Raw genomic sequence first — 23,165 nt, 5'->3', positions numbered from 1 at the left:
GAACACAACAATGCCTTACACAAATCTAGGCTAAATATAAATCCATACCTTCCATCAGCAGAAAGGCTTATACTAAAAGAAGACTGTCACAAGTGGAAGAGGTTAAACTAGAAGCCTTTTCTTGATTTGGTGCACTTCACTCCTACCAAGTAACCAAAAAGCAAAGAGAACACTGCTCAATCAAGAAAAGGACAACACAGCTTTCCTAACCTGGAGACAAGAAAAAAATTGCTTTTATTGGCAAGAATAGGAAGGAGAGCCATCTTCAGTGTCTCAATTTCCAGCCTTTTTCTATCCACTATGTTAAGAAAAGCAGCAGGTTCCGTGTGTTTCTTGTGGAGTATCTGGGCTTCCAGTCCCACGGGGAAGAGCAGCTCTGCTGCCTGTGACACACACAGCTGCTAGAGGACTCACCAGGATTCTCACATCAAGGTTTTCATTTATAATTTAGTCCAATCTAAGAATACGTTCCCAATTATTTTTAAAGTGCATCTCTGAGGTACCTGCCAAAGGTACACCTCTAATTCCACAGCTATAGTTAAGTTCAAGGTCAAATTATTTTCCAAACTCTGACAATGCCATTTTCCAGTATATTAGTAGAGAGGGGGGAAAAAAGAGAAGACTATTTTAACCTCAAATAGGTGTTCAATAGCATGTCATTTTTTCCTGAAACCTGAATTTTTACTATAATCAGTATGACGAGCTGTCACTCCAAATGGTTTAACTCCCACAAAATAATGAACAACTTCAGAAAGGGCTTCATGAAGAAAATAAGCAACCTTAACTATACATGATGTTTCTAATTCTGACTGTTGTGATCTCATCTCTTATTTCTCCACTGCATACCTTCAGATCCTAAGTAATGGAAATACATTTGCAGATCTGGACTGAGCTCTTAGCCTGCAACAATAAAAGTCTCAATTACTTGTATATCCTTGTTCTTGTAACAAGAAACACATAAGAAATACCCTAAGATCAAGAGAATTTAAACCCCCCATTTTTGTATTTTTTCATTTCCATACTCTATACACAACATCATTTTGGACAGTCAATTGTTTCATTTTTCCTACACCATCTCTAGTTCTAAAATGGTTAGAAAAATAATTTAAAAAATCCACATAGAAATAGGCAAAAGTTAACTACTCCTCCTGAGACCTCAAAGAGTGAGTTAGTATTTACAGCGTATCTTATGCATTCCCTTTTATTGCTTTGCCACAGCCTGTTAACAGGTTATAGTCCACACATCAAAGAGCTCTCTACTCTTCTGTAACCATCCCTTCTCTTGCAGTCAGCTGTTACACTGCCTTCAGTAACATCTGCTTCTCTGTGGAGCTGCAGGCAGAAACTTTGCAGCACAATTTTCAGCAATATAGTACGATTTCACAGGCACAGAAAGGACGTTGGCTGTTGTCACAGAATGACAGGCAAACTGTGGGTAGGTTCACACTGCGTTCACAAGCTAAATTTCACCCTGAACCCTTTATCATTCACATATGGTCACTGCATTTTTACATGCTTGAAAGCTGAAGGATCATTAAAGTATTGATATTAATGTTTCACCTGCATTTTTCTTGTGAAATTGCAGTTTAGTAATTTCTTGCATGAAAATACAAATACACCCCTTTGAAGTACCTTGTTGCTTTTTTCCTTTGATTCCTGTAATACTATTTTAACATATTGGTATCTATTTTAAAATTTTATTTTAACAATTGAAGTTAGTGTTCTGATTATTCAGAAGTTTACTGACTTTCCTATGATCTTGCACACAAGACATTCTGTGTGCAAGAATACAGAACATTCTGTGTATATGAACAAAGAGAGAAACAATGCACTCCTGAGATCAAGTTTATCACCAAGAAAATGTAATTTAAGTAGTAAACAGTTTCTTATTTAACCCGTAATTCAACAGGAAAAAAAAAAACAAAACAACAAACCCCTCACATTTATCAAATTCATTTTATATATTAGCAGCTAGATATTTCACAACAGCAGCACTGGGAGGTACCCTGCAACTCTGAATCCCTGATTATAAACTAGAGATACAGTCATATTTAAATAAAAATTTGGGATTTTTTCATGGGACTATTTTCACTGGAGCAACTGTATTGTTTCCACACAAAGTAAAGATATGTATTTCATTTTGCTTCAGAAGTCAGCAGTGTTTTACTAGCTTATACATGATCCTTTGGAATAAAACTTAACAGTAATCATCATCTGGTTCCTCAGTCTCTCCCCTCCTTCAGTTTTTAACTCTCAGTGTAAATTTGAACATATATTTCCTTCCTGTTAAAGTGTTAGAAAGAGGAATATTCACATGAGAGAAACCAGAATAAAAACAACAAGTAACAATAAACAGAAGGCAGCAAAACCCTGCAGGAAGACATCACATACTCACAAAAAAAAAAGAAATAAAAATCCAATGTTAGTTCTCTCCTTTTTCTAATTATTATGAAATTTCATGAACTTATTATTTGAGAGATGCTACACATGCCTGTATAGAGGATTAAACACTGTATGTTGCTTAGGAAAAGATACTGACATTTTACAGAAAGGCAGTTTGTTTGACAGAGACAAAAGAATTGGTACAGGTCAAACAGAAAGTCCATATCCTGTCTAAGACAACGGGCAGCTGCAGATGACCCACAGAAAGATTCTCTTAGTCCCTGTATTGCTGACTTCTGACCTGAAGCTTGTCTTACATTACTTACTTTTTTTTTTTCCCTCCTGGCTACAGAATCTCTCTCATTGGTTTTATGCATGTAAATAATACCTCTTTGTTATACAAAGGGATTATTAAAACAGGCTCTAAAAGTCCTAGGCATATGTATGTCCAAAATAATCATGCCAGCAGGACAAACCCATAGGAGTATTTTCTGAGATTGATTTTAAGCAATGCATTATGATAGGAAGACTTTATGCAAACCCCACAACTGGGCTGCAGCCCCAGCCATTGAAGCAGAGCAGGCAGCAGGCAATAAGCCCAGTGCTGTTACTCGTTTGGACAGCAGTTAAGACAAAAAAGCAACACTGCCTTTGCAGCCTGAGTGAAATTCCACTGGAGCACTTGCACCATGTTTCTGTATATAACACATTCCTTGTCCTTTAAAGGGTATGCTATCTTACACTTGGGAAGGGTTTCTTTCCTCTTCCCTCCTGTAATTGAAAAGTATTCTTTACTGCCGATTTAAGGTTTGTTTTGACAAAGAGAGCACTGATGAGGCACTCAAGAGCTTGTATTAAATCAAAGTTAGACAGAAGTGAGCAGCTTGTATATGTGCTGTGGGATACACTTGCTCACATATTTATCTTCCATGTTTTGAGAGAAGGTTACAAATATTTTTATATATATACACACACATATAAAAGAGTGTGAGTAAGCAAGCTCACATTCCAAGAGAAGTTTTCTGGCTATGTCAGGAGTGTAGTCCACCCTCTGCTAAGCAAACCTATTTTTTTCAAGCACAAGAGGATATTATCAGAGGAGCCCGTGTGGATATACAGAAACCAGAGATCGTCATGGCTCGCTGAGGTGATGAGCTGATGGGTGGATGGCACCCATTATCTTCACTCCTCAATCCAAGTTTTCCTGAAAAACGGACAGGGGGAGGAGGAGGATCCAACTGAGCATAAGGCACAGAGGACAAGCAAAGGATTAGGAGTGAACAGCAAGAAAAGGGAGGAGAATGCAAAAGATATTGAAAACGTTTCAAAGAGCTAGAAAATAGTTCCTAGATTAGAAGATCCAGTTGTCAGCCATTTAAAACAATATTCAGGTTTTAACTTCTGTACAAGGCTATTACATAACCCTGAAGCAAGGAAATTAACCAAAAGGAATGTACCTCTGCTATCTATAGAAAATACACTTAGCTTCAGCTGCTTCAGCGCTCCTTGGAATTTTAAAATGTTTCAAGCCTTGGTTCGGCAAGCGTATCACCCCCTGCCCAGCCACCAGCCGGGGGAACCCGACGCCAAGTACAAGGGGAAGCTGGTGCATGAAACTCAGCTGAACTGCTTCTACATCAAACCTGGAGGTAAGACAGTATCACCCACTCGTGTGCACAGAAACTGTACTCAGAGCTGCCGTAAGTGTTGCCTTCCTGTTTAACTAGAGCAAGCTGTGTAACGGAGGAGACTACCCTAATACCTCACAGCAGTATTTGGTGATAATGTACTGGGAAGCCCTGAATGTGTGATCACACCAGCACAGGATTTAGATAATTCTAGTAGTTCTCAAATCTGGGGAGTTAAGTAGATGGATGGCTTCTCTTGGTTATATATACTGTATTTTGAGCATCTAATGAACATTGCTTTTTCGCTTCCACAGTGACACGATTGAAAAAAAGGAATGAAAGTATAAGGAAAAAGAAAGGGTTTTTTTTTTTTTATTGTAGACAAAGAGGCTAAGAAGTTTAAAACATAGGAAAGCTGAAAATACTAAATACATGTGTGCGTATGTGAAGGGATTAAGCTGCAAAGGCGGTTACACAAGGGATTTGTGAAAAGCAACCAGCTCTGGAATATCCTCGTTTGCAGGAGAAATATGTAGGCACTCATGTACGTATTTCCCCTGCTCCTGAAACACCTATCATTTTATGCTGTACAAGGAGGAATGTGTGAAGCAGAGGTTATACAGGTAGTCACATGAAAATAACCCCTCTGAAAAAAAAATAATTATCTGCTGCAAGCCCAACTCTTGAGCATTACTGCATCATATGCCTATCTTATCTTGGAAAGACGTCAGGAATGCCCAGCACTGGCACTACACTCTCCACAGTAAACCTCCAGACAAGCTAATTTGTTGCTTATATGCTGACATCCATAAATGGGAAACAAGGACTGTGTCTAGCAGATATATGCAGCATTACTCTCCTGCCATCCCATACAGAAACTCATCCCTAAAGGTGGGATGTTTGATACATGGTTCTAACTCTATTCCATACCCTTTTCCTACTGATTTGTTTGCCCAAGCTGAGATACAGCTGTACCATGCACAAAATAATTAGCAGCCATCCAAAAACTACACAGCATTTTTGTCTTAGCTCCTTAGCCTGCTTCTTCTCACATGGCATACTCTTGAGTTCCAGACTGGGCTGAAACTGAAAACCTACATTAGCACTGCTGCACTTCTCTTCCTTACTTTTTTACCTTCAACACACAACAAAAAAAGATCATTAGAGCAAAAGGAGGGCTGCAGTCATCACAGTTACAGCTGCAAAAAGCCACTTCACCAACGAAAACCTGTTTGCTTTGCTTAGCCAAAGGCTTTCACAATTGTCACAGAATCCTCAGGGTAGGAAGGGTGAGGAAGAAGCAACTAAAACATCCTGTTTAGAAAGTCTGAATAGAAACTATCTGTGCTGCATTGGGCGCCGTGACCAGGGAGGTGGTGTTTCACATCAAAAATTAAAACTGAAGTCCTTCAGAAGTTTTGTATACAAATGCCACTGAAAAACATAAATTGTACTTAGTTTAAAGGTAAATATGAATAATAAGGCAGCCCTGGAAAAAGTAAATTTAGAAATACTTCTTACTACAAACAATTTTGCTTTAAAAACAACAAACAAAAAGGAAATTTGTAGTTCCTCCTCCTTTTTTTTAAATCTATGAACCATAAAAATCTAAATCATAGAACGTTTACTCTCCACAATACACAGAAAAAAAACCCCAAACACCCTCAAGCTGAATTAGTTAATAGCTGCTACTCCTAGAGTCACAATAATAGTTTAGTTTGGCTGTGGCCTCTGCAGTTCACTTAGTCCAGCGTTCTGCTCAGAACAGTGGCAGCTTCAGTATGAGAGACACTTGGGGAAAGAAGAAATCATGATCAACTACAAGTTTCCATAAAAAAACTATATTCTATGGCACCTTTTCAGTTGATTTATTTTTAATTAATTTTCGTGTTCCCCTTCCCTAGCATAAAAATCCACTCCTCCTTCCATGGAATTAAGCAGAGTTTAGCTACAGGTTTCAAAACCCTGTAGTTTGTGCACTCTAGAACAGGCAAGCCAAATAACCTGACTGCTAAACCATAATTACTGATGTTAAAACCCACTTTCCTTGAGACAGCACTGCTGCATGTCCATCTATCCCTGACTGCACTATTAACTTATGCCATCAAGTTATAATAATATTTTTATATCTCAGCAAGCAGGCATTAAAGATTTTCAGGTAGCCTTAAAAAATAAAATGACACAGAAAGCACAAAAACCTAACATAAATGCATATATTTTAGGGTTTTAGTGATAAAAATGTAAATTGGTAACTATACTATTTCCAAGGGGCAGTTTATTATTTTTCTTTACATTCTGAAGTAATTTTTACCATTCTCTAAGCACATTAAAATCATTGGTTAGTTGAAGTATAGACCACAAGGGCAGGAACTATATGGGAAATGTAGTAGAAAATTAGTAATGCCTTCATCTACGCTTTTATAAACTGGTTTATGAACAGGTAATTTCTGAGTGTAGGTACAAGGAAGTCAATAAACTGAGTGCCAGAGGCCACCTTGCAAAAAAAATTATCATCACTATGAATCCAATAAATAGAGTTAGTAAGAAGCTTGCTTGCTTCTCTCAAGCAAATTTGCAGATTACAAACTATAAAACAGCTAAGTGGGACAGAAACTTAAACAGGTTTAAAAAAAAAAAAAGTGCATGCAACATGACAAAGTTCATGCTGCATCCTTCATTTTCTGGGTTTAGAATTAATTCTTACAAAAATATTAATTATTTTCAGCGTGTATGTTTCCTTTGGAAATTTAAAAAAGGAAAATAATGCCTATGCTCAAGAGTGTTAGTATTCCAACACCACCAGCAAAAGTGAGGTTTCACTTTAAGGCCAGGAACATCCAGGGAAGATAATCATGACCTCTGCTGTTGTTCTGCCTTGCTGGATACACAATGAATTTTTAAAATGCTGATCAGAGGAGAGAAACTGGAATGGAAAAGAGGAGAGATTTGTTTGTATTTCTGAGACAAAAATGTCTCCAAGGACAGAACCTCAGGTAAACCGCAGACATTTGTATTCTGAAAGTCAGTCCAGGCAGACTTTTCAAAAACAGCTTTACCAAAAACTGTTTAGCAAAAAACCAGGCTGAGAAGAATACATCCCTAAGAAGGGCAAGGCCTGTTGGGGAAGATGAAACAGGAAAGTTATGATTGCCTGGCAAAAGATGTTGAGAATATGGAAGCTATAAGCAAGATTGAAATGAAAGCAAGCTTTGAGATAAAGTTTGCACTTTTGTTTCAAATTGACTAACACTTTTCAGAGGGTTTTAATCTCCAGAAATATTTTCTTAAACCAAACATGCAGTTGCAGCAGGCCAGAATACGAGTTCTGCAAACAAACTTAAGCTCAAAAAAACTGGTTTTAAGTTATTCAGTAGTGACAAAAACACTGCATTTTGTGTAATGATGCAGCAACAGAAAGCCATGTAATGTTTCTGAGTCAGTAGACCACTGATTTGGAGACATTTAGAGAAAAAATAATACCAACTGGACTAAGTTAAACACATTTACAGGTATTTGTTTCAAAATTCTGAAAGATGAATAAGCATTTGGGGAATAATCAATTGAATACCCATTTCTATTTTCTGCATTCATCCTTTTGGGGTTTTGATACTGGACCTGATACTGTATGTTGGCAGGACAGAGGCTGATAAACGAGGTTCTCCTTTCTAAACTGGTATTTCTACCCAAATGGAAAACATCAAACAGAAACTCTGTTATATCATAAAGACAAAGGCTGGAATATCTATTTTGCCTGTCTCAATTAAGCAAGGAGTAGTTTATTGGTCAGTATGCAGAAGGCCAAGGTTATGTACAGACCACGTGTGTCTGGACAGCTTTGCCAAAAGCAGGCATGTCTGCTCTGCTTTGGTACCACTTGCTGAACCTCTGCAAAAACCCAAATTCAGCAGACACCTTTCACTGGGAAGGCTGTATTCCATTTCTGGTTTAGGAGATGACACGAGCAAAGCCCTTGCTACAGTGTGGCACAGAATTGAAAAGCAACTTCTATGTCCAAATAGGTACAGAAACTGTCAGAGAGAAATACTGGTTGACATGTCACACAATTTCTTTCTCCACTCAATATAGCAGAAAAGCACCCAATTAACCTGTATCAGATCATTGTCACAATTAGCATACTATTTTAAGGCAGGATCTTGTGTTCTTGGCAGCTAAAATGCTCAAGGTGAAGCCAGTTCTGAGATAAGCAACTTAATATTCCCCAAACTCCTTTTTTTCCTATAAGCATCAAAAGCAGAATGCAGTGATGAAAAGGTAAATGAATGAAATCAAGAAATAATTCCCTGACCCAACACACAGACAAAAACAATTGGCACATTAGAGAGTGGGGAATAGCTGTAATTATTATATAGCTGCTAAAGGGAGAAAATTAAGGTAATTTAATCAATAATTTACTACTATGTATTTCTTCTGAACTATCTCATATCAATCAGCAGCAAGGCTTAAGCAGCAAGTTCTGAATATTGGTTTTCCCAATAACTATCACCAAAACTTAATGAAAAAAAGTAATAATTATGTCATTAAGATTAGTCAAATAAAAAACTCATGAAAATTTAAAAATTGTTAGATCATCTAAACAAAACCAGAACTACTGTCTTGCTCTCAGAAGGCAAGCATCTAAAATGGCACTTAACTATAGAAGTTTAAAGGTCACATTGAAAATTGCCTGTTTGAGCCATAAACCTTCTGTTCCTTGGTGGACAAAGATTTCTGCTGGCATTAAAAACTGTAATTTGAGCTTCCCTCCTGGCTTTGAAATTAATAACCCCAGCTCTACCCTAACAGATTTCCAAAAAAAAAAACAACTTTGCTGTGAAATAGTGGATCAGAGCAAACATTAACTGGCATGGATCCCAAATCCAGCCTGAAAAGTCCTGGAATTAGACTGTGCCTCCAACATGATGTTTAGACAATAATTCAACTTAAGATGACCAGGATCATATGAAACAATAAAAGAAACATGGAAAAAGAAAGTAAAAAGATGAAATACACCCTTTTTATTTTAAGCATTTCTAAAACTTACATCTATTGTGTGCAGTTTTGGATTTTTTTTCTATTGTTATCATATACAGGATACAAAGCAAGCTTTACAAAAAGACAGCTATTACATCACAAAATGTTGTTGGGTTTGTCCAGTACACAAGTACCATCTTTTGCTGCCAAAAAGATTTATTTTAGCCTGTGTAATACAACCAGCCACAGATACTCAGCTCTACAAAATGAATTTTGAATATTAGAAGAAACAAAACAATGGGCAGGGCCAGCAATTGGAAACAGAACAGAACAGAGGAAATTGTTAGTTTTGGTAGATCTAAGAAGAAGACGTGCATGAAAAGCAGCCTAAGAAGTCACCAAGCTAAACAACAGGTTAGAAAAAGATAATTTGTTTCCAGATACTGTTAAGTATTACTGCCAAACTGTCCACTGTTCTGCAAAGTAAACAGCTATCACTGAGTACTCCTTGTTAGTACATGGAAGCAGGAGATAAAAATAATACAACATAAGGGCCTAAACGCCCCAGTTTTGTAAACTGCATTTAACAATAAGCCTCAAGCCTTAGTTTTGCAAAAAACTATAAAGGCAAGCTGTACAATAAAGCACAAGAGCAAGAAAATATTCATATAGAAAATTCAAGAGGATATTCAGAACTGTGCTTGGATGAGACCCTTGTGAAAACCCATACTTATTGTCGAGGAGATCCCTTTATTTCATGTTGCAAAAGCTTTGAAATACAAAATAAGGAAGAAAGGGCAAGATTCACGTGCAACTCAGTGAAGAAATCATGAACTGTAGGGACCTAAAGAAAACCTGGACAACTCAAATGAGTTGGTAAAAACTGTCTTCCAATTTGCTCTGGAAACAGATGTCTTCATGAAAATCTGAGGAAACAACAGCTTTTGCTTTGAAGTATCAAAACCTTCAGTTTTCTTGAAGAAATAATAATTAACCTTAGTAAGAACATTTTAGGAAGATAAACAGCTAGGGGTAACACAGCCTTATACCAGAACTCATCTGATACTGACAGAATTAATAGGGGGTTTTTTTAGTAAAAACAAACATGAATCTGGTCTCAAACAACCAAACTCTCAATTCAATGAAGAGGTACAGATTTACCCATGGTTAGATCAAACAGCTAACTCTGGTAAAAATCAGATCCACAGACCCAGGTATCCTGCTCAGAAGCACAGGCTCCTACTTATATTTGACACCCTGCAAATCTAAAATTTTCACGTCTCTTAGTGAAAAAAGAGCTTACATCACCCAACTTCTGATTTTTCTCTTAGTAAAAAAAAAAAATAGTTACAGTTTATGTGCAGTAATCAGACTAAAAACTTATTTTCTGTCACCACAGAATTATGACAACTTCTAATTACTTCCACAGAATTATGACAGCTTCCAATTACACTTGTATCAACAAAAATGAAAAATTAATAGGTCAGGTTTCAAAAGGTAGATATTGGTAGATAGATACATAAACTCCTAATGAAGTTAAAAATGAGATTAAACAAGCTTATAGCTACATAAGAAAAGGCCTTCAAAATCTGATGGAATAAAGAGGTGTCACAGTACTTAAAATCCTTATGTCTGGCCCAGCCTAGGTTAGCCTGGAGATCTCTGCAAGTCTTTTCAGTTTCCTTCTGAATTCCAATTCCTTGTCAACCTAGAAAATAGTCTCAAAAATAGCAGTTTCATTTAGGCTATTTAGAATGTTCTTCCTCTATTGCTTCTACCACATAGTGTGTGTGTGAACAACTGGATTCCCTCTTGATGTATTTCCCAACTCCAAATTAGTTTGTGAAATAAGAAGGTCTAGCAGATTATCAAATCAGGCTACTTTGCAAGCCATGGATTGCTTTTGCCTTTACTTCATCCAGAGGGAACACCTGAGCATCACAGTTCACATAAACCATTTGTGAAATCTGCTTTTATGCACAAAGCACAAAGCCCAGATCAGGTCCTACAGCTCTGCTTCCAAGCACATCTACCAACGGGATTTACAACTGCTCCCTGCACATCCTAAGAGTCTGTGTGCAGATCTGCATGCACAAATAAGCTTCCTCATGTCTTCCACTCATTTCTGAGCTTGCCTGACACTTGCTAATTCTTGAGCAAAGATAATCACACAATATCAACAGAAAGCCCAAAGTAATAACTTTGTCTTTCAGCAGGGTTTAAATTAGACCCAGCATTATGTTGTCAAGAGTTACGCTTAAGAGTTGAGAAGCAACCTGCCTTCCAACATGCTTTGAGAACAATGTTCTGGAACTGGAGCAGAACACAGGGTTTGGATTGGCTGCATTTGTCTATTTTTATGCAGAAAATCAAGACTACAAATATTACATTGAGACTGCCTAGCAGTGACTGGGGCGTATTCAGAAAACACACACACACTGTCTCTCTCAGCCCATCACCTACAGGCAACCACAAACATCCACAATTTGTCAGTTAAATGAGGAGATTACTCCTAAGCACATCCTAATACTTTCTTTAGTAGACTGGCATTTTAGGGAACACTGAGAAATTCTTCTATTCCAGCACATCAAAAAAGCAAAATTCATTCCTTCAATTTTACCCCTTGAGTGCTGCAGTCTGAGTTCTTGGACTACCTTAACCAAGAACAGACTGAAGATAACCTGACTTCAGTATTTAACCCAACAGACTTACATCTGGCATTTCTGTAGAGCAGAAAAGGGTCCTGGAGCTGGAAATCGAGGTCTTTAGTAATGGGTTCTGTTCGATTTTCCATGCTCAGTCTGTTCATAATTGTGAAACCATGCCTTGGAGAAGCCGATCTGAAAAGGAACAAGCAGAAATCCCATCAAGTCGAGGAAAAAGGAAATCACAAGAATGTCTTTGTTGTGTAGTGCTCCAGATTAATTATTTATTTATTTCTAAGTGATGCTACAAAAATCTAATTTTGTTGCCAAGGAAATAACAATTGACTCTTGCAGTTTTGGTAATCTTTTTAATTATGACAAAGCCCTGCATTATGTAGGAGAAATAAACAGACCATCAGCATCACATGATCCAATGCCTCCATCTACCCTACAGCCCCTCACTGGACTGGAAAGCAGCAATTAAAGCAAGTCAGAGCAAGGCAAGTTCTCAGCACTCAGGTGAACAACTGCAGATTCTAACAGTCATCAAAGAGAGAATTTTCTATACCACCTAAAGCGTAAGGGTAAAAGTCACCATGTGAGAAACTGAAACAGGTAGCCCAAGAGCAGCTGTGAACCCTCCCCCATCCCTGAATAATCCCTGATAAATGATGAACCTAAACCATGCAATGACTCTAAGCCATTATGCTCATTCATGGAGATTACACTTCAAGTCACTTAGATAAAACTGCTAAACCTGTCATGATCCTGACAGGAGACACTCCTTCCAAACCCAGTTTGGCAATAAAGGAAAAGATGATGGCTAAACATTTGGGAGAAGTGCCACCTCTGCTTAATTGCTGGTGTGTGGATTGCCCTCATCATCAGTTTTAACTTTAATTTTCTGTACCTTCAAACAACTTTATGAAGTCCTGTGGAAAGCACATTGCCAGCAGACAGTTTGGAGACCAGTGGTCTCTTTCATAGATATGGTTTGGAGACCATATCTCTTTCATAGAGATATGAAACCAAAATACAGGAACCTGTATTACAGGATTGGAGTCAGCCAAAAAAATAATCAAAAGGGAAATCCTTGACAAGAACTCTTGCTTGCAAGGGTCAATATTTCACTTCAAACAAACAAACAGTCCACTTCCACTGGTGTTCCTTCAGTTGGAAGTCTGACTTTTTGACTTCTAATTCACAAAGATGAGCTGGGCTAATTTTTACATTTGTGACTAAGGTAATGAGAAGAAACAAAGGCAGCACCACTGGTCTCCAAACTGTCTGCTGGCAATGTGCTTTCCACAGGACTTCATAAAGTTGTTTGAAGGTACAGAAAATTAAAGTTAAAACTGATGATGAAGGCAATGCATGCTGTTGCTCACAACCTCTTCCATACTGCTGCTAAAGTGCAGCCAGGCAGCAACTTGTGCCCTAAATGGAAACTTCCTCGGGCAACAAAAACAACAGCGAAAGATAAATACCAGAAGGACCAGGTTTCATGTTGTCAGTTCTTGAGCTTTGAAACCAACATACCAGGAAACACTGCTTCTGTTTTTCAGCACACAAGCCACCACATCCACCTAGTGCCAGCACAACAAAGCGCTGCTGCTTTCCTCTTGTGGTGGTAAATTATAAATAACAGCAGCTGATCTCCACTTACCTGAGAGCAGCTTAGAAAAACTACTGATGACCACTGCCACTGCTGGTACAAGAGAGCTGCAGAGACTGAAACCAGCATTCCCACTTCCCACAGCGCTCACAGGCTCTTGGGCCTCTCTGTCACCTCACACACTTCTCAGAACCATCTCCTGCTTTCTCAGCTCTCCTACCAGATCCTCTTTGGTGTAAAAGCTGGAAAAGTAACTTTCTGCTTTGGTGTTATACCTCAGCAGATACTGCCAAGAGCTGCTGACTGTGTAACTTCCTGATTTTAACAGCAGTCACAGAGAAATTCTGGGGCACCAACAAGGAACCCCTAGCACAGGGCTTCACAACAGAACAAACACATGTGATAGAACAAATGGTGCAAAAAATTATGCTCTGAAAGCCACAACCAGAGCTGCTGCTGAAAGAAAGCGTGAAAACCATCCAAAAATGTTGGATGAAATATGCATGAAAAACAAACAGACACAAGTAGTATGAAAGTTCCCTAAGTAGGGGACACAATATTTCAAAATCTCTGCCATTCCCTTCCTTTAAGCAATATAATTATTTATTTCACTCTTTTTTGTTCAGACAAATTTAAATTGAAAATCCTATTTAAACCATCCCAGAAGATTTCTACAGTTTACCCATACTGACATTTAAATCACATTGAAAGTCTTATCAAGATACAAGGTCATGTCTCCTTCAGAGGGTTTTCTTTCCCACATCTGCTTCTGGCAGTTTCAGTTTCTTTTCACCCTTGAACAAAGGGGAGCATTTTATTTCCTTCAGCCACGCTCCATCCCAGCCAGCTTTTCCATATCCACAGGTTTCACCTGTTTATGTTGAAAAGTGCTCACCTTGTGTAAACAAACAGCGTTCCCTCCACATCAGTCTTCTCCTGAAGAAAAGGAACATTTAGAAAGTTGAAAACAGGGCAGTGTTTTGGTTGCCATCAGTGAGCTCCCTTTTCTCTGTTTTACCAGTACCATCAGTTACACCTCTCTCACCCAAGCCAGGAAAAAGTTACTAAACCAAATTTCATGGGTTGGTGGTGAGAGGCTGGAGCTAGCACAGGGCACCACGCAGCTGACCCAGGTAAGATATGGAAAGGCTCAAGGCACACCAACATGGCACTAAATATTGTACTGGGTTAATTCTAGGCCACACCTGAGCACAACACACAGCCAAGAGGCAGAGAGAGGAGTTTTCAAAGGGCACCTGCCCTCCAGGGTGTGGTTTGGCACAGAAATGGGGGAAAACCAACACAAAAGGCAGATTGGGCAGGTTCTTCAAACACAGGCCCCGAGTCTCACCCTTACAGCAAGCCAAGAACCACCTGCCAAGAGCCTAAATGTTCTATTACCTAAAGTTTCCCTAAGATAATTAGGTTTGTACCTCTTACAACAATGCTTTTAGCACTGGTAACTCCATCCAATTGCACACATTTGGGTCACGTTACAGGTGTTGGAAGGGCAGAGGAGTGCCTGAGGCCCAGAGCCCTGAATTAAACCCCAGCCCTGGGTTACACCCCAACCTTCCATGGCCTTGGGATGAAAACCAGCCCTGGGTTAAACCCCAGTCTTCCATGGCCTTGGCATAAAAACCAGCCCTGGGTTAAACCCCAGTCTTCCATGGCCTTGGCATAAAAACCAGCCCTGGGTTAAACCCCAGTCTTCCATGGCCTTGGCATAAAAACCAGCCCTGGGTTAAACCCCAGTCTTCCATGGCCTTGGCATAAAAACCAGCCCGGGGATAAACTCCAGCCTCCACAGCCCTGGGTTAAACCCTGATCTTCCATGGCCTCAGACTAAACCCCAGATTAAGCCACAGCCTCCCACAGCTGGTTTAAGCCCCAGCTTGAACCCTTGTCTCCCACAGCTCCAGGTTAAACCCCAGCCTCCACCGCACGTGGCGGAACTCCTCCACCCTTCAGCCTCCCAGAGCTCCATTCCCGGGCACCCCGGCACTCCCCGGCGTGCCCAGGCGGGCTGTACGCGGCGCACCGGGGACACGCGCGGGGAACACCGGCAGGCCCCTCCCGCTTCCCCACCCTCACACCTCGTTGCGGGGCGGGGCGTGCCGCGGCGGGCGGGGCGGGCTCACGCACGTACCCACTGGCTGGCGCGGTGGCCGAAGGTGTAGAGCGCCACCTGGCTGGCCACGTCCACGATGCCGCTGATGTAGGGGTCGTGCTGCCGCAGCGCCGCCAGGCTGATGTCCAGCCCCCGGCCCAGCGCCGCCGCCATCTTGCGCCCGCCGCGCAGCCCCCGCCAATCCACCGCCGAGCCGCGCCGCCCCGGGAGCAGCCGCCGCAATCGAGCGCCGAGCGCCGGCCGCTCAGGATGGCGGGCGGTGGCGAGGGGCGGGTCGGGGACGGGGCTGGCACGGAGAGGCGCGGGGTCGCTTGGGGTGTCCGCGGTCCCACACACGACGCGGGGGGGCCGGGCTGAGCCTCGTGGCTCCAGCTCCTCCCTGCGCTCCTGGGAGTGCTGTGGTGCTCCTGCCGCGGCTGGGCTCACCCCTTAGGAGGGGACGTGCGGGAGCTGCGCTTGTTTAGTCCAGCTCCAGGTTTCTGTAGGAAAGATAAAGCTAAGAGGGATCTCATCAATACATGTAAATATCGCCAAAGCAGGTGCCAAGGGGAAAGTGCCAGACTTCAGCAGTGCCCAGCGACAGGACGAGGAGCGGCGGGTACAAACTAAAACCCGAAGAGTTCCACCTCAGCATGTAGAAGAACTTTACACTGAGGATGGCAGGGCACTGGAACAGCAGCCCAGGGTGGCCATGGGGTCTCTCCGGAGACATTCCAAAGCCACCTGGAGGCGTTCCTGTACCACCTGCTCCAGGTGGCCCTGCCACGGGACGGGATGATCCCCAGAGGTCCCTTCCGAGCCGAACAGCTCTGAGTCTGTGTGGGTGCTCAGGTGTCCCTGCAGAGAGCGGGACCGAGCGCGTCAAGCCCGTGTGTGTCAGCGAGCTCGGGGTTCCGTGAGGGGCTCAGGGATCCGTGAGGGGCTCAGGGATCCGTGAGGGGCTCAGGGATCTGTGAGGGGTTCGGGGATCCGTGAGGGGCTCCGAAATCTGTGAGGGGTTTGGGGATCCGTGAGGGGTTCAGGAATCCGTGAGGTGTTCAGGGATCCGTGAGGGGTTCAGGGATCCGTGAGGGGTTCAGGGATTCGTGAGGGGCTCAGGGATCCGTGAGTGGCTCAGGAATCCGTGAGGGGTTCAGGAATCCGTGAGGGGTTCAGGAATCCATGAGGGATTCAGGGATCCGTGAGGCGCTCCGGGATCCGTGAGGGGCTCAGGGATCCATGACGGGCTCAGGGATCTGTGAGGGGCTTGGCTGTCCATGAGGGGTTCAGGAATTCATGAGGGGCTCGGATATCCGTGAGGGGCTCGGGGATCTATGAGGGGCTCAGCTATCCGTGAGGGGCTCGGGGATCTATGAGGGGCTCAGCTATCCGTGAGGGGCTCGGGGATCCGAGAGGGGCTCCGCCCGGCTCCAGCCCCCGGGCCAGGGAGAGCAGCGGGCTCGGAGCGCCGGGCACAGCCAGCCCGTGTTTGCTGGCGCACCCTCACCCACCCCTGCACCCAGCCGAAGGGAGCAAGCTAAACCATCACACAGCCCTCGTGTGCATAAATATACACACAAACATATGCATATATATATATATATATATATATATACATACATATATATATATATACACACTCGTATATGCGACAAGCAGCTGAGACCTAAACAAGCATGCTATAATGTGGAGTTATACCAACAGCGAGCAACAGATGGACAAGACCAAGGATTCAGTTGCCACCTTTTCCCATCAGACACACATGTTTATTACTAATCTGTTGGTACCGACAGTTTACAGCAAATACATGAGCTTTATGAGGCACGCAGATAAGCTCAGTACATACTTCCATGGAAAAGATTTGCTTAACCCTCCTGCCTGAACCCTCTGCAAGAGCAAATTCTTTTTACTTCATGACCTCAGACTGATGTAGCCATTCTGGAGGCAGTCACCACCTTCCCTGTACAGAAGCAGTAGGGTGATATATTTTACTTCCAGAGAACAGGATGCCCTGGAAGAACCAAGGTGGTGGTAGTGGATGCTGTCTTAATTGTTTGCAATATTCCTGACACAACATTTTCGAAAGGACAGAGGAGATGAGGTCTGCTGTTGTGTTTTCTTCCCTTCTTCTTGCTCCAGGCCGGTGGGAGCCGGTGGGATAGAGCGAGCAGTAGCATCTGTTCCAAGAGCACATGGGCAAACCCAGGTAAAAGACTCCCATTGTGTGAAGTGAGGATAGGAGAGAATTGAGAGACAGCAAGCTGGGAATTCATAAAATTAAATGTATGGACAGTGAGTGTCTTGAGTGGAGTTAGGAGTGGCCACGTAGTCAAAAAAGACAGAAAGAAAGGCTGGTTTTTGGGACTTAGGAGAGTTTTATTGTATCCCAGAAGGTCACCAAAAATGACATCACTAAGAATAAGGACCTACAGCCTGCTCTGCAAGCATCTATGAGGAGAGGAAACATCTGAACATACTCTGGTTATAATCTGTCTCACTCTCATTTCCTCCTTGTCTAAAGCCACCTTGTTTCATTTGGGGCTGTGATGAAATACAGCTTTAGAGTTTAGAATTCTGTGGTTTTTTTGTGATGCTTGTGGTAGGAAAATGGCTCTAAGCAGTTCCACTGCAGAGCTCTGGCTGACCTACAGATCCTGTAACAGCAAGGAAGATACATGTGCTCATGGTGGACAAGGAAAACTGCTGTCCTTGGTCTGGACATGACCCAGAGTAGAGAGACAAAAAGAAAAAAAAAAGAAAAAAAAAGAAAAAGTAGTAAGTAGAAAGATAAGTCAGCTTTTGCTTAAATAATTAAAAGATGTGTATTAGTTTCTTTTTTGCTGATTAAATAGTTCTCAATTCACAGTTTTCAGGCACCCTTAAGCACATTCCTCCTCATGTGCTGGGGGCTTCTCTTTACCATCATCTTCAATTCTTTGGCAATTCTCCTGCTTACACAAAGTCCAAACTTGTCAGCAAGGCTTAGAAGCTTAGAAGTGTAAAACTCTTGGAGTCTCACTCCTTGACTTTTCCTTTACAGATGCTTTTCCTGCCTCTAACAATAATACTTAAAGATGCCCTGCTACTTTTTTTTGTTTGTTTATTTGTTTGTTTTTCCCCTTCAAATCTCTTGAAGCAGACTGTCTGATATTTTGGCTGTGTGTTTCTGTTTGTCACTGCTTTTTACCACCTCCCTCCCAGGTCCCCGTGCCCCTTCCTCACACAGCTGGACAGGCAGTTCCCTAACATTGTGTTTTGAGTCAGTGAACCTGTCAGGCTTCTGATCAGGCCTTTTTATAATTTCTGTTACACTCTGAGGTACCTTCAGTAGGTTCCAGCTGTTTTCCTGCATAAGTGGAATATAATTGCTCCTTCCATTTAGCCTGAAGTAAATATACTTAATGAAGCCATTAGTTCTGCCCTGCTTTATGGGATCACTTGATAGCAGACTAAAAATTTTCCAATGAAACAAGGCTCTGTTAAGAAGAGAAACACTGTGAATTCTCTAAAAACTTAAGGATGTTTTAGCAAAAATGTCACAGCTTAAAAACATCGATTACTTAAACTATGGTTCTTTTTCTTACAGTCAGTAATCCTGTAGTTCATGACAACTGTAAAATTGAGTCTGAATGATTTTGCTGTAATTTTGTTTATGAAACAAAGTAATTTTCTGGCTTTCAAAATGTCATAATTTCATGAAGTATATAATTAGAATGTAACTTTTTTGTCTCCTACCTACCTGAATACTGTTTTCATAAAAAACCCAAACCACATCTTGCTTTTGATATGGCAAGAAAAGGATTTTTTGTAGGTAATACTCAGGCCAATTTAAGGCAAAATCCATGCAGCATGACATTTTGAAGGTCTCCTTTAATAACAAATGTGGAGATGGTTATGCCAAACCTTTTCATGAGGGTTGTTCAAGCAGTTATTAAACCTTCACATTCAAGGATCTGTGACACTTTTAAAGATTCAGGCATGCTTCCTCCAGCAAATTATTGGCACTGAGCGTGGATTTATTTGGGGGGCACTGCTGAGCACGTGCAAGCCCTGCCCCAGGTCCCAGGCATTCAGTCCTGCCCTTCTGGCACCTTGGTTCTGGCCTGGCACAGGTGTGTGCGTGGCCTCAGTGTGAACCAGACAGATGGGGGAAATGAACTGTGTGAGAAACAAGTGTTCACAGCCCTGCTGAGCTCACAGCCTCCCCTGGCTGCCTGCCTACCTGCCCACACTCGCTCCTTCCTCTGAGCTGCACCTTTTCTGATAAACAGCAGAAATCACTTGAGCCAGTGTAGTGCTGAGCACCTCCTTTGCCTCACTTCCCCTTCTCCAGCCCCTTTGGAGCTGTTATTGCATGGTAGTTGCCTTTTCCTTTTTATTCCTTCCCAAAGGCTGCCACAGTTTTCTTCTCACCCTGACTGGTGGCACCACTGCTGCCCCTGCTAGAGGAGAGAGTGCTGAGGCAGCACTCCTAAGTTCCTCTTACTCATCCAAGGCCACTTAAATGCATTTGTGTGATGCCTTCCAGCATGCTGCTTTCCTGCGAGCAGCAGGTTGCTCTGGTGGAGCCAGAACGATCCAGCAAGGCTTGATTACCCATGCTCCACATATTCCTGGGCATGTGCCTTCAGTGCTGCAGCATGGTAGGTCTCCCTCTTTGGCAACCAGTGCCCTGTGCTTTGTGCTGGAGTCTAGCTGCATCCCTTCCCAGGCACAACTGAAATATGTGGGGTTTTCAGCCCCTCTTCCCCTTTGGCAACCAGTGCCCTGGGATTGTGCTGGAGTCTGGCTGCATCCCTTCCCAGGCACAACTGAAACATGTGGGTTTTTCAGCCCCTCTTCCCCTTTGGCAACCAGTGCCCTGGGATTGTGCTGGAGTCTGGCTGCATCCCTTCCCAGGCACAAATAACTTGAAATATGTGCTCTTTTCAGCCCACATTTATTAAGGCTCTCAGTAGCTTTGCACTGGAACACTTTCTTCATGCTCAAAATTTGAAATTTTCAGTTGTGCTCTGAGGCCACTTCTTAATTCCAGCCCTAATGGTTAAAACAATTTTAGTCTTTTTGTTAGTAATTTATTACTTGCTGAAGGTTCCTTCTTGAGGATAGGATCAGACTATTACGGTTTCATCTGTTGCTGTTATTAAAATACTCTCTCTCTGCACTAAAACTAAATCTGGCTGCTTTCATTCCAATTCCAAACAGCACCCCTCCTGCCCCCAGATAAACCCCAGCACATTAGGTTCTTAGCAGGCACGTGCTTGTCTGCAGTGTGGCTCTCTGGTGAAGTTTATGAGACTGTTTTGAGATTTTCTGCAGTGTTAGTCCACACAGGAATGGGATAGTGTTCTTCAGCATTGTTGGATTTGGAATTCTGATATTACACATATTGTGTACGAAATAATTAACTACAATTTACTGTGATTTTGAAGATTACATTTTTCCTGCATGTAAGAGCCTGGGTTTTTACCAAAGGACTTTTATTTTTTTCTTTGACTGACTTACTATCGTAATCACTTTGCAAAAATATAACTCTTTACTTCTTTTGCTATGCATTTATTTGGAAGGTACTGAGCTTTACCTTTTTATGGGCCCAGTTTCTGCCAGTGGCTTAGCTTGGGGAGAGCTAGAGGGAAGCTACCTGCCATCATTAGTAGAGCTACATTTTTTCCTTTCTGACTTCCTATGTACATATTATAATTGTGAAGAATTCTTTTTGATTTACTTTCAGTTACTTTTCAGAGGGCATAATCTGAGCTGCAAAAACAAATTTAACACAAGGAAAAGGCTTATTTCAGGAGGCAGAAGGGAGAGTATATACCAATATAATTGCATTGAATTCTAGTGTCATTCAGGAAAATAAAAAAACATCTTCCTTGTGTACATTTAATCAGTAAAAACTTTTATCAGTGTTAGATTTTCAATGCTTTAAGTGACTATATGATTTCACTGTCTTGTCTTTAGATAAGCAGAAATGAGAATATGATAAACCTAAAGAAGGTGTGTGGAATATTTTTCCTGGTTGTGTTGCCTTTATCACCAAAATTTGCCTGACTTCTATAGCTATATGTTTGTAAGTATGATTCTGTCAGATCTCTTAATAAAATTCTAGATTTCATCCTCCAGTCTGTCTCTAATGCTGATAATATTCCAAACATATATTGTTGATTTCCCTGCTAGAGCAAAGAAAAAATACTGTCAAAACTTACAGAAGGCTTTTTCCTCCTTCTTTATTTATTTAATGTAGCAGAATTCACTAACTGCAGTAACATTTCTCATAAGGTTTAACTTTGCAAATTCCTTTACTTCCACCCCCATGCTACTTTAATTAAAGTTAAAATTTAACACTAGATTTTATCCTGAGAAGGCAACCATTTGGAGCCAGCATGTGGTTTTTTTCTGTGATTTTGTTACCACAACTGTCTGTGCTAAAGTTCAATAAAATATTATTGATAGCCATTACCTTATTGCTGTCCTGATAAACTGACATAAACTGTTTGGAGCCATCAGTTTCATTCTTTGCTCAGTTGATTGGCTAGACAAGCCACCAAAATATTGAAGAGGATCAGGCAGTCCTGCTATTTCCCATAGGTTAATAAGGTACAGTAGCAATTATATCTTCCCTAAGATAATGCCTTTCCAACCACATCTCCCTGGTAATCACCATTTAATTTGGCAGAATCAAACACCTGTTGCTCTAAAAATAGGTATTTTCCAACCACTTACAGAGAAGATGCCCCTGTTTAATTAATTCCTAGTATGGAAAGTTTCATTAGATAATTATACTAAGTCAGGGTCTTATTTTTATGTGTCACCTGGCAGAGCAGCTCTTGCCCTGTGAAGAGAATGGAGTCATCACAGAGCCACTGCTGCTGCTGCAGAGAAATCCACAGTGCTGGGAAGCTGTGCCTGTGGTGCCAAAATATCTTTTTGTGAGTTCTGAACATTCCCATCAGCTTTTGTTCGAGCTCATTGAGGAAGTAGAAAGTCTGAATAACTTTATGCTTTTAGCTGTTACAGTGTTACTTTATTAAGAGAATTTGCATTATTTCCTTTCTCAACTGGCAGAAGTATCCTCTTGGGTTTTGTTGGCTTGTTTGTTTTTTGAAATGAAGAATGCTGGTGTTTGTTAAAGACTGATACAGCATTTCATAGCTTTAGATATAAATGAATGAAGAGTGTTGCGGCAATACTGAATTTCAGAGAGCAGATAAGTATAAGGAAGGATCCACAAAGTTAAAGAAATCAAGCAAATAAAGTGATATTTCTGTCTTAAATATTCCCCCAATGCTTTTGTATTTTTGATAGCTGCCCATGGATATTGCTGTGGGGAAATTCTTGTGCTACTAGTGGCTATTTCAGCTCTGCTCCTCCAGGTGGGCAGAGCTGCTGCAGGCTCTCATAAATACACCTTCTGTAATTACAATTCGACTTAAAAGCTATTTTAAGTGTCTTTTAGGGTAAGATCTCCTAACCTTTAACAGCTGATTTTGGCACAACACCTTAAGTGATCATTTTTATATGTTACTGGCTTTATTTCACTAGAAAATATGAAGAAAATATTTGTTTTAAAGTAAGCTTCCTATCAAACTGAAAATTGACTTTTTTTCCCCTTTGTTATGCAGCATGTTGCAATAAGGATCCACAATTACCTCTGTGTTTTAAATGCAATTACTTGCAGCTTCCGGAAGAGTAAAAATATTTCATTTTTATTTTAAACCTGCATTTTGGGCTTTATTTGTGTTGCTTTAGGATCTGTGATAATGAGAAGAAAGGCCTGTGTAGAAAAAGGAGTTCAAATTTGTGTAACTGAA

At 41.3% G+C, this 23,165-nt stretch overlaps 2 protein-coding genes and 1 long non-coding RNA gene across 6 annotated transcripts in view; 2 read left to right on the top strand and 1 right to left on the bottom strand.

Moving 5' to 3' along the window:
* Nucleotides 1–15,529, bottom strand: part of DCP1B (decapping mRNA 1B) — a 39,140-nt gene extending 23,611 nt beyond the window's left edge. The window contains exons 1-3 of one of the 3 annotated variants that reach the window (XM_053978345.1): nucleotides 15,391–15,529; nucleotides 14,137–14,177; nucleotides 11,694–11,821 (exon numbers count right to left, since the gene is read on the bottom strand). In XM_053978345.1, the coding sequence (XP_053834320.1) occupies nucleotides 11,694–11,821; nucleotides 14,137–14,177; nucleotides 15,391–15,525 (304 nt within the window). In that variant the 5' untranslated portion in view covers nucleotides 15,526–15,529. Of the gene's footprint in view, nucleotides 1–846; nucleotides 901–11,693; nucleotides 11,822–14,136; nucleotides 14,178–14,674; nucleotides 14,804–15,390 lie in introns of those variants that run through there. The other 2 variants (XM_053978346.1, XM_053978347.1) reach the window with 2 other exon arrangements.
* Nucleotides 3,902–23,165, top strand: part of CACNA1C (calcium voltage-gated channel subunit alpha1 C) — a 455,730-nt gene continuing 436,466 nt past the window's right edge. For both annotated transcript variants that reach the window (XM_053978340.1, XM_053978341.1), the window contains exon 1: nucleotides 3,902–4,031. In XM_053978340.1, the coding sequence (XP_053834315.1) occupies nucleotides 3,902–4,031 (130 nt within the window). The remainder of the gene's footprint in view (nucleotides 4,032–23,165) is intronic.
* On the top strand, nucleotides 15,693–21,476 carry LOC128807785 (uncharacterized). Its single transcript, XR_008437272.1, has 2 exons — nucleotides 15,693–18,126; nucleotides 21,316–21,476. It is a non-coding gene; the product is annotated as an uncharacterized LOC128807785 (long non-coding RNA).

The sequence above is a fragment of the Vidua macroura genome, chromosome 5 (assembly GCF_024509145.1).
Source record: "Vidua macroura isolate BioBank_ID:100142 chromosome 5, ASM2450914v1, whole genome shotgun sequence".
Lineage (NCBI taxonomy): Eukaryota > Metazoa > Chordata > Aves > Passeriformes > Viduidae > Vidua > Vidua macroura.
This window is presented reverse-complemented; position numbering and strand designations above follow the sequence as displayed.